At 41.9% G+C, this 12,954-nt stretch overlaps 1 protein-coding gene across 1 annotated transcript in view; it reads left to right on the top strand.

Annotated features, from left to right (window-relative positions):
- Positions 1 to 11,965, top strand: part of LOC311233563 (zona pellucida-like domain-containing protein 1) — a gene marked incomplete at both ends in the record, with an annotated part of 29,289 nt that extends 17,324 nt beyond the window's left edge. The window contains 3 exons of the mRNA XM_084320529.1: positions 3,309 to 3,480; positions 8,319 to 8,427; positions 11,808 to 11,965. Coding sequence (XP_084176655.1) covers positions 3,309 to 3,480; positions 8,319 to 8,427; positions 11,808 to 11,965 — 439 coding nt within the window. The remainder of the gene's footprint in view (positions 1 to 3,308; positions 3,481 to 8,318; positions 8,428 to 11,807) is intronic.
- Positions 11,966 to 12,954: the final 989 nt, after the last annotated feature.

Below are 12,954 nucleotides of genomic sequence, written 5' to 3'. Positions count from 1 at the left end.
TATAATTTACTATCTAACTAGCTGAAGAAAATATTCACATTATTCACAGTGTCACATAAGGTGCAGTATGCATAAGGTAGTGTTATAATTTACTATCTACTGAGTATACATTATTCACAGTATCACAGTATCCACTGAAATATACATTATTCACAGTATCAATAACTGTCTGTGTACTTGCCCGTATCCAAGCCCAGGCTTCAATGGTATTTATTTGGGTTTATAGTAGTGACATTCCTCACTCCTCTCTATTAACACTGTAATGACACTGCCCCCTAGAGGTGCATTGGAGGATTGACACTACTGTCAAAAGCTCTGTGTTCATCTGGAATTTTAACTCATTAGAATAGAATAGAATAGAATAGAAATACTTTTATTATCCCGTGGGAAATTAGACACTGCAAATCGCTCAACATTTAAACATTTAGACAGGACAGGTCACAAATTAGAATAATAACACAAATCAAATCAAGTTGCCTAGGATAAGAGTAGAGTAAAATAAAATAGGATAAAATTAAATGAAATAAAATATACATTCAGCGCCGGAGGCCTAGAGCATCTAGTTCCTACTGCACCACCACTCTAAGAGATAGGGCTGAGTGGCTGTGTTTGCAGGGCTATATCCAGGCACGTGCACACATAGAGGCTAAGGGGTGCTTGAGCACCTGCCTTTTTGAGCCTCATCAAAAAAATGACCTTTTTGAAAAAAAATAAAAAAAATATTTTTTTTATTTTCTTTTTTTTACCGTTACGCATATAGACTGCCCTTCCAACTGAAAAATGTCAGGATAGAATCAAAATATTAGGTAAAGAGAGAGAGATGCCCCATATTCCATTGCAGTTTGCACGGCCTCCTCAGCATGCCTCTCCGCGGACCTATATATTTTATGCATAGCGTGGGTGGTGATGATGATGATGATAGAAACCGCTGTGGCGCATACAGTTGAATGCTGGTATTACACTCATTGAGGGACACGAAGAAGTCAGGTCCGATGGGATTTGGGAATCTCACATACAAATCGGGATTGGAATAAAAAATTCAAATTTATATTAAACAATACAGAATATACAGCACTTCTTGGGGTCTGTAGGGTAAGCACTTATTCCCTCCCCCCTGAACATTTATGGAGATGTATGGGCCTTTTAAGTCAGTGATAAAAGTGTCTTTCAAGGATAAGTGATGCCACGATGCGTCTACACTGCCGGAAATTCAAATAAGAAGAAGAAGAAGAAGTGAGCTCCTGCACTGATTATTATATATATTATATTTGAGCAACAAAACCCCCCAAAAAGCATAAAAAGGGGGCCCCCGCCCGAAAAGGGCCCTTAAAAATCGCGCTTGCGCGCTCGGTTAATATATACACACAATATGCCCTTTTCAGCCTTTGAGCACCTGCCCCTCTAAAGTCCTGTGCACGTCCCTGGCTATATCTATAATCTATATTATAGCTATGGATAGAATACTATGGCTCATTTGACATCAACTATCCATCGTTCAATATGTGAAAAAGAATAAACTTTTTCATGCATTCGCGTGTTATACCGTGGTGGTGAATATAAGTATAGTTTCAGAGTGATCCTGGTTAATTCCATAAAACGGCGCTATGGAGGAATACGTGAATTTGACTAAAATCGTTGGCGTTGCTCGCCTGGACACGCTATATTTCGAAATCAAATGTATATAATAGGTATTATGTTGCATCATGAATGCATGAAAGGGGAACGTTTTTTTTTTTATGCTTTGATCGTCACCAACGGCACATGTTACACATGGTCGCAACGATCAATGTGAAATCATGGTTGGATCAAAGCAGGATTGATGTCATATAGTCCTTACCTTCACTAGGAGGTACCCCAAAAAGAATAATCCAATTGTCTGATCGCGATTTCCAGTATTGTGTCCATCGTGTCGCCAACATAATCCACCACATGCATCGGGAGCATTGGACGCGTTCCAATGCCATCGAGTGAACCGCTAGACTTGCCTGACCAAGAAAATTGCACCCGGAGACATTTGAATGTAACAGTGTGTGAAAAAAAGGTTTTCGAAGGGTGGGCGATACTGCCACCTACCTGGATGCGGCCGGTATTGCACTCTAGCGAACTCAGAGTGATTCCCTATGGTAACCCTGAGGTCCATGTGAGAGAAATGAATAAAAATATCTAATAAAATAACAATGAAAAACCCAACTATACTTTTCGGGGGTCCTGGCACTCAACGCATGGCGAGATAACCCGACTATCCTCGGGGTCTGGCGTTGATTGAGGTACATTCTTCATGAGAAGTCAGAACTGGGAAGCAAAAATTTTTTTTAAATAAAATAAAAAGCCTATTGGAACAGCCATAGAAAGTCTGAGTTTTCAGAGCTATGATATGTCCGATGTGATGTTTTATTGTCACATTAACATGGTGGCATTTGTAGTTTTGGGTATGCTAAATGCTTGTAGCTGTTTGCATTGCTGTGGTAAGGTGAAAATATACAATTGAGGAATGACATTAACTATAACACATTAGTAACAGTAGTTCTTGTTGTGGCTCTGTGTTGGCTAGTATCTAACATAGCCTACTTCAAATGATTTTACCTAAATGCTTGAACACCAGGGAGTTCAGAAATTATCCTTTGTTTTCAGGTGATTTGACAATGCCCATCGGCATCCATTTTGTGTTCCTCCTTCTAAACATTGAGTTTACATAGGACAAAGAACGGTGCATGTGAAAACAAACCATACCATATCATACCATATAACATTGTTGTTGATGGAACAAAGTGATAAGATAAACAGATAAACGTTTTTTTGTTGTTGTCTTTTTCTGTCCCATCCCCAAATGTAGTTATGCCAATTTCCTTCCTGGTCGGGGAGGGGAGCATGTCCATGTTCCCCGGGTCCTATGTTCCCCGGGTCCAATGTTCCCCGATTGATTGATTGATTGATTGAAAATTTTAGACCACCAGGCACCAGCCCTGATTCCAAACTCTAACCTTAACCAACTTCGAAAGAGGGCCTACGCTTAACCAGTTAGAAACAAGGCGGACATTAATAATTACTAAAATAATAAACATTTATAAAATTTTCAATCAATTAATCAATCTATCTGGGAACATAGGACCCGGGGAACATCGGACCCGGGGAACATCGGACCCGGGGAACATCGGACCCGGGGAACATGGGGATGATCCCCCTGGTCGTTGCACTACCGTCGGTCTGGGGAGGGTGTATGCCTCCTACATGTGGAGTCACCAGACGCTTCTTTTCACCTGACAAAAAAAACAAAGCTAAAAAAAAAGGAAACCTCTGTCCTTCCCCAGGTGTACTAAAGATGGACAGACGGTCATTGATATGAATGGATTAGAACAGAGAGCCCGCTTTTCCTTTGAAGCCTTCCGCTTCGTCCAGCACAAGAACAGGACCCTGTCCACCTTCTACCTGCACTGCACCACCAGGCTCTGTGAGCGCAGCCACTGCGGATCCCTCGTTCAGGTCAGGTTCTGTTTCAAATGCTGCTCTTGTGCTGTGTTGGTCTAGAAGGGATATTTCATTTTAGTAGAACTTGTCAAGTTTCAGCAGTCTTTACCGTCCGTGTCTTACCTTTCACATCCTCTAGCCGAGATGTTCGAGATGTGGTTTTCTGGGAAAGTGCTCTGTGCTGCCACCACTGGTTGCCAATAAAAGACATTATTATCACTGTTAACCTGTCAAGTCAAGGTGCTGTTCTTATTGGCGATCAGTGGTGGCAGCCAGGGGCGTAGCTGGGGGGGGTAGCTTAGGATGATTCCAAGGGCCCAGCACTGGGGGGGGGGCCCAAAATTTTTTTTTTTTTTTTTTTTTTTTACTAGACATCACTCAGGTGTATTATTGATGCTCTCATTGATACTATGTTTCTTTCTGAAGTGTGCGTGTGTGTGTGTGTGTGTGTGTGTGTGTGTGTGTGTGTGTGTGTGTGTGTGTGTGTGTGTGTGTGAGATATATAGAGAGAGAGGGGGGGCTTTGGTAGACTATTGCATTGGTCCATTCATTGAAGATGAACGCAATGCGACATCCTTTACTAGGCTCACCCACCAACAGTGCAGGTGCTGAACTGCTGATCCGAATGTATAGGTGAAAACCATATTATGCGTTTTCATCAATAAAAAAATGGCCAAAAAAATTCCCGCTTGCGCGCTAACGCGTGCTCGCATTCACTGGGGGCCTACAAATACATTCTTTCACGGGGCCCAGAATCTGGAGCTACACCCCTGGTGGCAGCAACAAGCGTTCGTCAACTGGAGGATTTGAAAGGAGACTTTGGAGAGAAAGGGGTAATTTTATACTGTATTTCACCCCACTGGTCTTTGTCTAGACTCTTTGCACTTTCTTCAGAAACACAATGCGAACTTGCAATAATTTGTTAGGATGAGTTTTGACTTAACTCTCAGAATATGTGGCAGTTTGTTAAACAGCTTTGTGTAATGCATACAATACAAAGCTTGTCAATAGAGCTAGATCATCATTAAGATCATCATCAGCATGCTGGTATGGTCCTTTTTTAAGACCAGCAGATAGATTTGAGCTAGGTTTACCAGCATGCCAGTATGGTCCTCCACCAGTCTATATATTTTAGCTAGATTTACCAGCAGCATGCCAGTATGGTCCTCCACCAGCAGATAGATTTTAGCTAGGTTTACCAGCATGCCAGTATGGTCCTCCACCAGCAGATAGATTTTAGCTATAGGTTTACCAGCATCAGGGCCGGATTAACGACCGGGCCGTCCGGGCCGCGGCCCGTGGGCCTCTAGTAATGAGGGGCCGCAAAAAAAAAAAAAAAAAAAAACATTAAAACATTTTTTTTAATTTGTATGTCTTTGGAGGCCCCTCGTCACTAGAGGCCCCAACATTTTTTTTTAACTTTAATTAAAAAAAATTTGAAGGCCCCACGTCACTAGAGGCCTTTTGGAGGCCCCTCGTCACAAGAGGCCCCAAATTAGTATTATTATTTTTTTAACTTATATTTAAAAACATTTTGGAGGCCCTTCGTCACTCGAGGCCTTTTGGAGGCCCCTCGTCACTAGAGGCCTTTTGGAGGCCCTTCGTCACTCGAGGCCTTTTGGAGGCCCCTCATCACTAGAGGCCTTTTGGAGGCCCCTCGTCACTAGAGGCCTTTTGGAGGCCCTTCGTCACTCGAGGCCTTTTGGAGGCCCCTCATCACTAGAGGCCTTTTGGAGGCCCCTCGTCACTAGAGGCCCAAAATTATTATTATTTTTTTTTTTACCTTTATTATTTCTTTGGAGGCCCCTCGTCACTAGAGGCCCCACATTTTTTTTCTTCTTTTTTTCTTATTTTGGAGATCGATGTCATACTGTGACACTGAAATGAAAACATATTTCATCAACAAAAATATTTCATCAACTAAAATATACAGTACGTCACACACTGCCGTCTGCAAGTGGCTAATCTTGAGTATTTTTTCTCCTCTTCATAAGAGTTTGAGGTTTTCCGTTTGAGGTAAAAACAGCAATAAAAAGTCAAAACTTGCATCTCCACATCCCAGCCCCGACGCCTGAATACTTTTACCAACGGATTTCCAGTTCCGCGTTCGCGTTCTGCGCTCTGATTGGCCACTGACGTTTCTGGTAGCGCCAACGCCTCTTTCTTTCACCGGTTAAGCTTAGGCACTCTTTCGAAGTTGGTTAAGGTTAGAGTTTGTCTTAGAGCAGGGCGATAGAACACCAGCCCTGATTCCATACTCTAACCTTAACCAACTTCGAAAGAGTCGCCTAAGAAACGTCAGTCAATATTTCTATTGTATTTTTTTTCTTTTATACATACATACATACATACATACATACATACATACATACATACATACATACATACATACATACATACATACATACATACATACATACATACATATATACATATATACATACATACATACATACATACATACATACAGCCCCACCCCCACCTAATAGACAGTCCCCTCCACACCGTATGTAATGTATATTATTCTCTCCCCACCGTATGTATATTTCTCTCCCACCCACCCACCCCCTCCTAATGTACAGTCCCCTCCCCATCATATGTATATACTCTGTCAGGATCTATGGGTAACAGTACTGTATATTTGCATATCATATATGTCACAAATGTAACAGTACTATATACCTGTATGTCATGTATGTCCCTATGCCATAAATGTCATGATGTCATATATGTTGTGCATGTCATACATGTCACTATGAATTGAAAATGGGGGACCCTAATGTAAACAAGACAAACGTCTTTCTCTGGTCTGCATCCCCTTAACAATTGTGTGTATTGAGCCGTACTGTATTATTTGTACCCATTCTGCAATCTGTTAAATACAATTTTCATTAATTCATTCATTCACAGACAGTAACACAGGTCAAAAACACATTTCAACCCCCTCCCTTCCCTAATTATAATTTAAATTGACATTCACGTAAAAGTAAGCTTACTATTCTAATATTATATTCTTGTCTCCAAAGTGTGTGCATGTTTTTTTTCTTCCTGAGGATGGCGCCATCCCCCCATCTAAACATGATGTGTTTCTTTTTTCTTCTTGATTGATTGATTGAAAACTTTATTAACAGATTGTAGAATGGGTACAGTACAGTACAGTACAGCTCAATAATTGTTAAGGGGATGCAGACCAGAGAAAGACTTTCGTCTTGTTTACATTAGGGTCCCCCATTTTCAATTCATCATAACATATATGACATACATGACATACAGATAGACAGTACTGCTACATCTATACATTTATGACATACCAGATTTGCAAATACAGTACTGTTTGTGATACAAAAAGAGTCCAGAAAAGAGAGTATATACATTTGACGTAGAAACTGTACATTGGAGGAGGTTAAGTAGGTGGGGTGGGGTTGGGGGGGGTGAGGGGGTGAGGGGGACTGTACATTGGAGGTGATTCGGTGGGTGGGAGGGGTGGGTCGGTGGGGGACACTGTACAACTGTACAAGCAAAACTGTACATTGGAAAACCATACTTGGTCCTTTACTGTACAATGGAGGGGGTTGTGTTAGGACATTTACAGGGGCCAGTTTCGAATTGCAGTCTCCCGTAGGTGTTCTTTGAGAGTGTTTTTGAAAGTGGGTAGTGATTCACATTCCTTTACAGCTTTGGGTAGGGCGTTCCACATTGATGTGGCATAATTGCGAAACGTGTTTAGTCCCTTGTTTGAGCCGAATCTGGGTTTAACATGATTTGTGGAGCTCCCTCTGGTGTTGTGATCGTGGTATTCACTGACCTTTGGGAAGTATTTTGACATGTACATGGGTACCTTGGTCGTGTAGTGTATCTTGTAGACCAGGCCCATTGCAAGTTGCTGTACTCTGTCGTCTACTCTAAGCCATCCTAGGTTGTCAAAGTGGGCAGGGGTGATCAAAGTCCTTTTAGCTTGGCCCTCAGAGCCCACCACTTCTAAATATTCTATATATTTTTTAAAGTGACATATAAAAACGCCACTGTGCGTGCATGCACGTGTATGTGTGTGTGGGGGGGCCTCCACAAGAATCTGGCCCAGGGGCCTCTGAAGTCTTAATCTGGCCTTGACCAGCATGCCAGTATGGTCCTCCACCAGCAGATATATTTTAGCTATAGGTTTACCAGCATGCCAGTATGGTCCTCCACCAGCAGATAGATTTGAGCTAGGTTTACCAGCATGCCAGTATGGTCCTCCACCAGCAGATAGATTTGAGCTAGGTTTACCAGCATGCCAGTATGGTCCTCCACCAGCAGATAGATTTGAGCTAGGTTTACCAGCATGCCAGTATGGTCCTCCACCAGCAGATAGATTTGAGCTAGGTTTACCAGCATGCCGCTATGGTCCTTTAAGGTTAGAGAAGCAGTTAAAATCATGGGACCAGCAGGGGAATCTGGAGTGGGGGAAAGATGAACGAGAATCCCCTCTCTACTGCTAGGGTACCTTTGAGCAAGGCAGTTTACTAACTCCAAACTCCTGGCAGCTCCCTGGTATGAATGTGTGAAGTGTTTGTTTGATTGATTGAAAACTTTAATTAACAGATTGCAGAATGGGTACAGTACAGTACAGCTCAATACACATAATTGTTAAGGGGATGCAGACCAGAGAAAGACTTTCGTCTTGTTTACATCAGGGTCCCCCATTTTCAATTCATAATGTGTGTGTGCGAGCATGAAGCAGGGTGTTTCCTGGATAAATGAAAGGTAAATACATTGTAAAGGCTATATATATATAGTGTATTTTCACAGGGAGTAGTCATCGAGACGCATTCAAAACAATATCGTCACACATATCCATTAATTTCCACCCACAGAACTGCACCAACTCGAGGAGGCGACGTGCCGTCGATGACAACCAGAGCACGTCTGTAAGTGAGGAGGCCACCGTCAGCTCTGGTCCCATCAGCACCCAAGTGGACAATGGTGAGAAAATGAATGTTGATGATCATCATATGATGGCTCAGCATTCTGGGATGCTTCAGCATGCCATGGCGTTCCAGCAGCAGAATGATGAAGGCATAGTAATACATTTACTGAATATATCTCCCTTTGCACAATTGCCAATGCGTCATTTTTGTTTTCTTTGAGTGTGAACTGAATTCTCTCTCTCTCTCTCTCTCTCTCTCTCTCTCTCTCTCTCTCTCTCTCTCTCTCTCTCTCTCTCTCTCTCTCTCTCTCTCTCTCTCTCTCTCTCTCAGGATATCCTGTGGAGGCTGAAGGTATGATGATATCTTATATCGAGAGACTAGCTATTTCACAGAAAATCACATGTCATCATTTGCATTTGAGTTCCACTGCCTTCACACTAATTGTAGTATATTTCCTTATCTCAACCAAGGAAACTATAAAAGGAAAGGTCATCACGTCAGAATACTAGCGTTCAATGCTCAGCTTGGTGGCTGTTCTATTGAAGCCTATGGGAGATGTAGATATATCAAACGTTAGCTATTAACAATGCAAGAAATTGCAGATAATTCTGACAATCAAGATAATAACCTGTTCAAATGACATAAACGAGGAGATGGTTTGATCCCATTCAAGTCAATGTCGGCCAAACTGAAAGCTTTCACACTTGGCACCGATGTGCGTTCACACACTACACAGTGTAATTCCTGATGAATTGAAAATGGGGGACCCTGATGTAAACAAGACGAAAGTCTTTCTCTGGTATGCTGTCTGCATCCCCTTAACAATTGTGTGTATTGAGCCGTACTGTATTGTACCCATTCTGCAATCTGTTAATAAAGTTTTCAATCAATCAATCAATCAATCAATCAAACAGTGACGCGATGACCCTTCCTTCTTTTAAAGTTTCCTTGATCTCAACCTGCTATTTTAAAACTCATCGGTATGGGATATGTACTGGCGTGTACAGACCTTTTCAAACTTGGCAACATAATCATTCTAAACGGGGTCACGTGTATTTCCTGTTGCAGTGTTTGCTAATAGAATAGGCCTTTTTCACAGCAGCCATGTTGAGTTGTTATATATAGCATTTAGCTTTTCTTTTTTATTATTAGATTAGATTAGCATACTGCACCTTATGTGTATACTGTATACTTCATCAGAGCATATATTTAGCAGTTTAGCATTTTTTAGATTATATAGCCTATATTAGATTAGATAGTAGTTATTAGATTATATATATATTCTAACTATATTTATTGTATGGCAAATATAACTGAGAGGGCATACTGTACATACCCTCATTCTCCACTGTACTATAATTCTATGACCTGTATCATGTCTTCTACATGTACCCCCCCCCCCTCCCCCATGCTGCTATGATGCCTGAATTTCCCCAAGGGGATCAATAAAGGAATATCTTATCTCTTATCTTATCTTATATGGGTAAACAAAGATGTAACCATAGATATCAGGGCTTTCCCCAGGATTTTAAAACAAGATGGTGTCAAATAGGGGGTAGTCTGGAGGCAAAATAACATATGATAATAATAATTTATTAATTTAATATAATAATTTAAAACATAATGTCAATAGAATAGCACGGGTAAGTTCCAAATAGTTATTTTTTTTATTAAAGGGGACATGCGTTGCTATTCCTAGCACTATTTGGGCAACTTTACACAATTCCTGTGAGTCTATTGAAGACATCTGTAAGGTTTAAAAAAAAAAATGCATTGTTTTATATTTCTAATCAAGTACTCAAAACCATCATTTTTCAGCTTCAAGATTTCAGGCTGTTATGGCCTGGCTCTGCCCATAAGCACTTTGAGTGACAGTCAGTCCACACAGTCTGCGACTGGTAGACAGAGAGAGATAGAGAGATAGAGAGAGAGGGGGGGGGGGGGGGGGGGTGGGAGAGAGAGAGAGAGAGAGAGAGCAGCAAGATTTGTGAGCTGCTGTGACAAGAAAAGGACATCCAGCGGAATGCAACCACCATAAAGACTGTACAAGAAATTCCGTCTGTAATGTACTGATTTCTTTTGTTTTCTCTGTTTGATTGTTGTTTTGTTTGGCTTTGGCAATGTAAACGTATGTTTCCCATGTCAATAAAGCCCATTTGAACTGAATTGAATTGAGAGAGAAAAAAGACAGGCCGAGAGAGAGAGAGAGAGAGAGAGAGAGAGAGAGAGAGAGAGAGAGAGAGAGAGAGAGAGAGAGAGAGAGAGAGAGAGAAAAAAGACAGGCCCCTTCTCTCCCTCCCTCCCTCTCTCCTCCCCTCCCTCCCTCTCGGGTGTGCCGCGCGGCAGCTTGTGGGGGGGGGGGGGCCCTCCCCTCCTCCCTCTCTCTTCCTTTCTTTCCCTCACTCTCCCGTGTGCCGCGCGGCAGCCCCCCCCCCCCCCCCCCCCCCCAAGTGCTCTCTATCTCTCTCTCTCTCTCTCTCTCCCTCCAGAGTGCATGCAGAGTATGAGGAAGTGGTTTCCACTCGCTGTGTAGTCAGTCTAGGTAGATTGTGGGCGGGCATTAGCTACAACCACAGAGCCAATCACATCACTGTCTGCTACCCAGAGCCTGAGTAACGTCATTCAGGCCTTTAAATCAGGATGGCCTAATTTACTGGAGCAGGAAATTATCTGAGCTGAATCAGAGCAATCCGCCAATATGGTATTTAGACACTAAAACACATTTATACTAACTCCTATTACTATAATACAATGCTAGAGACTGAAAAATGACATTTATAATGCATGTCACCTTTAAAGTACAGTGTATAAGGTTGACAATGATGTGTCCGTTTCTAAGGTGGCCCCAAGCTTTCACTGCAAAAAAATAAAATAAACAGGTTTACTTTCTTTAAACACACGGTGGCGCTATGATCCTATAGCATTGTTTAGGCGGGAAAGCCCTGGATGTAGAATACTCATTATTGTATGGTTACATCTTTTTTTACCCATCTATAACAAGCTGCTGTACAAAGGTCCTATATCTCAGTGGTTCTCAAACCTCCTCACGTCAAGCTAAACTGACACAAATTAGACCATGGACCCTCATTTGATTTTTGTCCCAGGGTCCATTATCTGATTAGATTAAAACATCATATGTTTTATTACAGAAGTTGTGTGAAACTCATGACTGGAACAGTCATATATTCTGTGATTGTGTTGCTTATGGAATTATAATGACATTAATCTATTCCTTATTTAGCTGTGGACCCTCTGGAACCCCCACAAGGCCCCCTGGGGGTCCCCAGACCCCACCTTGAGAACCACTGCTATGGCTGACGGGATATAAACCTGTGCCTGAGCTGTTGCCTAGCAACGCAATCCTGTTGAAAAAAAAGGTCTATAATGCCCCGATATACACTATTACGTCTGATCATGTTGTCGTTGTCTTTTCAGCTGCTCAGCTGACTCGCAAGAATGCAACTGTGCTGGGCGTTGCCATAGCAGCGGGGGTTGTAGGAGCCCTCTGTATTACCTCTGTGGCGTTCATCATTTATCAAGCCTTCAAGTCAAGAAGGAGATTGCAGAAGACAATTCTCTATCAAGAAGGGTGACAAGAGACTTTGAGCAGCTGTATGTTTATAGTGTCCTCTCTTAGGTCCTGTTTCCCCAGAGGCTTAACCTTGCATGACAACAGCAATTACTCACTGAGGCCAAAGCGTAGAAGTCCTTCCTTCCTCTTTTTCTTTGACCTCTGCATGAAGAATCTGAGTCGATCCTCTCTAAGAAATCTACCAAAGAGTATGAACACAGGCAGAGAATTAAGGCTTACAAGGTGTATTCCATTCCAGAACGTTGTAACGTGGAGGCTAGTGAGAAAGTGTGCATGGAAAGGAAATTTCTTTGAGACTAGTGCCCGTTCAAAACGTGGCTCGGAGCGCTTGCTTGGTCCCCCCCAAGGCAAAACAGCCTTAAGGGTGCTATAGATCCTATTTTTATATTGACTAATCATAATTTCTTTTTTGTAATGCATCCACAGAGCTTTTAAAAAGATGCAGAATTAAAGTATTGCTTCCCACCCCCCAAAAAAAGTATGGATTTATGAATTTAACATTTAAAATATTTTGGCGGGTCCGAAATTAATGACTTATTTACATATCATTTAATATTAATATTAGTTATTTACATTAGTTATGTATTGGACCTAATAATATGTTTCTGATAACTAGTATGAACTAGTTTGTAGTATGACAGTTTGATCTGAACTTAGTTTGTACAGTGTACGATAATTACAATAAGTACAATAATCACCTGCCAAGCATCAAGCCGATCGGATGAACAGTTCTCGAGAGATATATACGAAGGACAGACACGCACTATAGCGCCACCATCTGGCCAAATGGCACCAAACTCCACACTGCACTCCCCCGGGTCCTCAACAATATACCCACCAAGTGTAAAGCCGATGGGATGAGCGGCTGGCGAGATAAAGAATGCATGGACAGGAACATTTTTGAGATGCACAAATCACAACTATCCCACCTTTGGGTTCCAGTTTATCCATATCACTTTCATTAAAGCCTACTTGAACATGAGTTAATGG

The sequence above is a fragment of the Notolepis coatsorum genome (assembly GCF_963971535.1).
Source record: "Notolepis coatsorum genome assembly, chromosome: 8".
Classification (NCBI taxonomy): domain Eukaryota; kingdom Metazoa; phylum Chordata; class Actinopteri; order Aulopiformes; family Paralepididae; genus Notolepis; species Notolepis coatsorum.
Note: the sequence above shows the minus strand (reverse complement) of the source record. Positions and strands in the feature narration are given on the sequence as shown.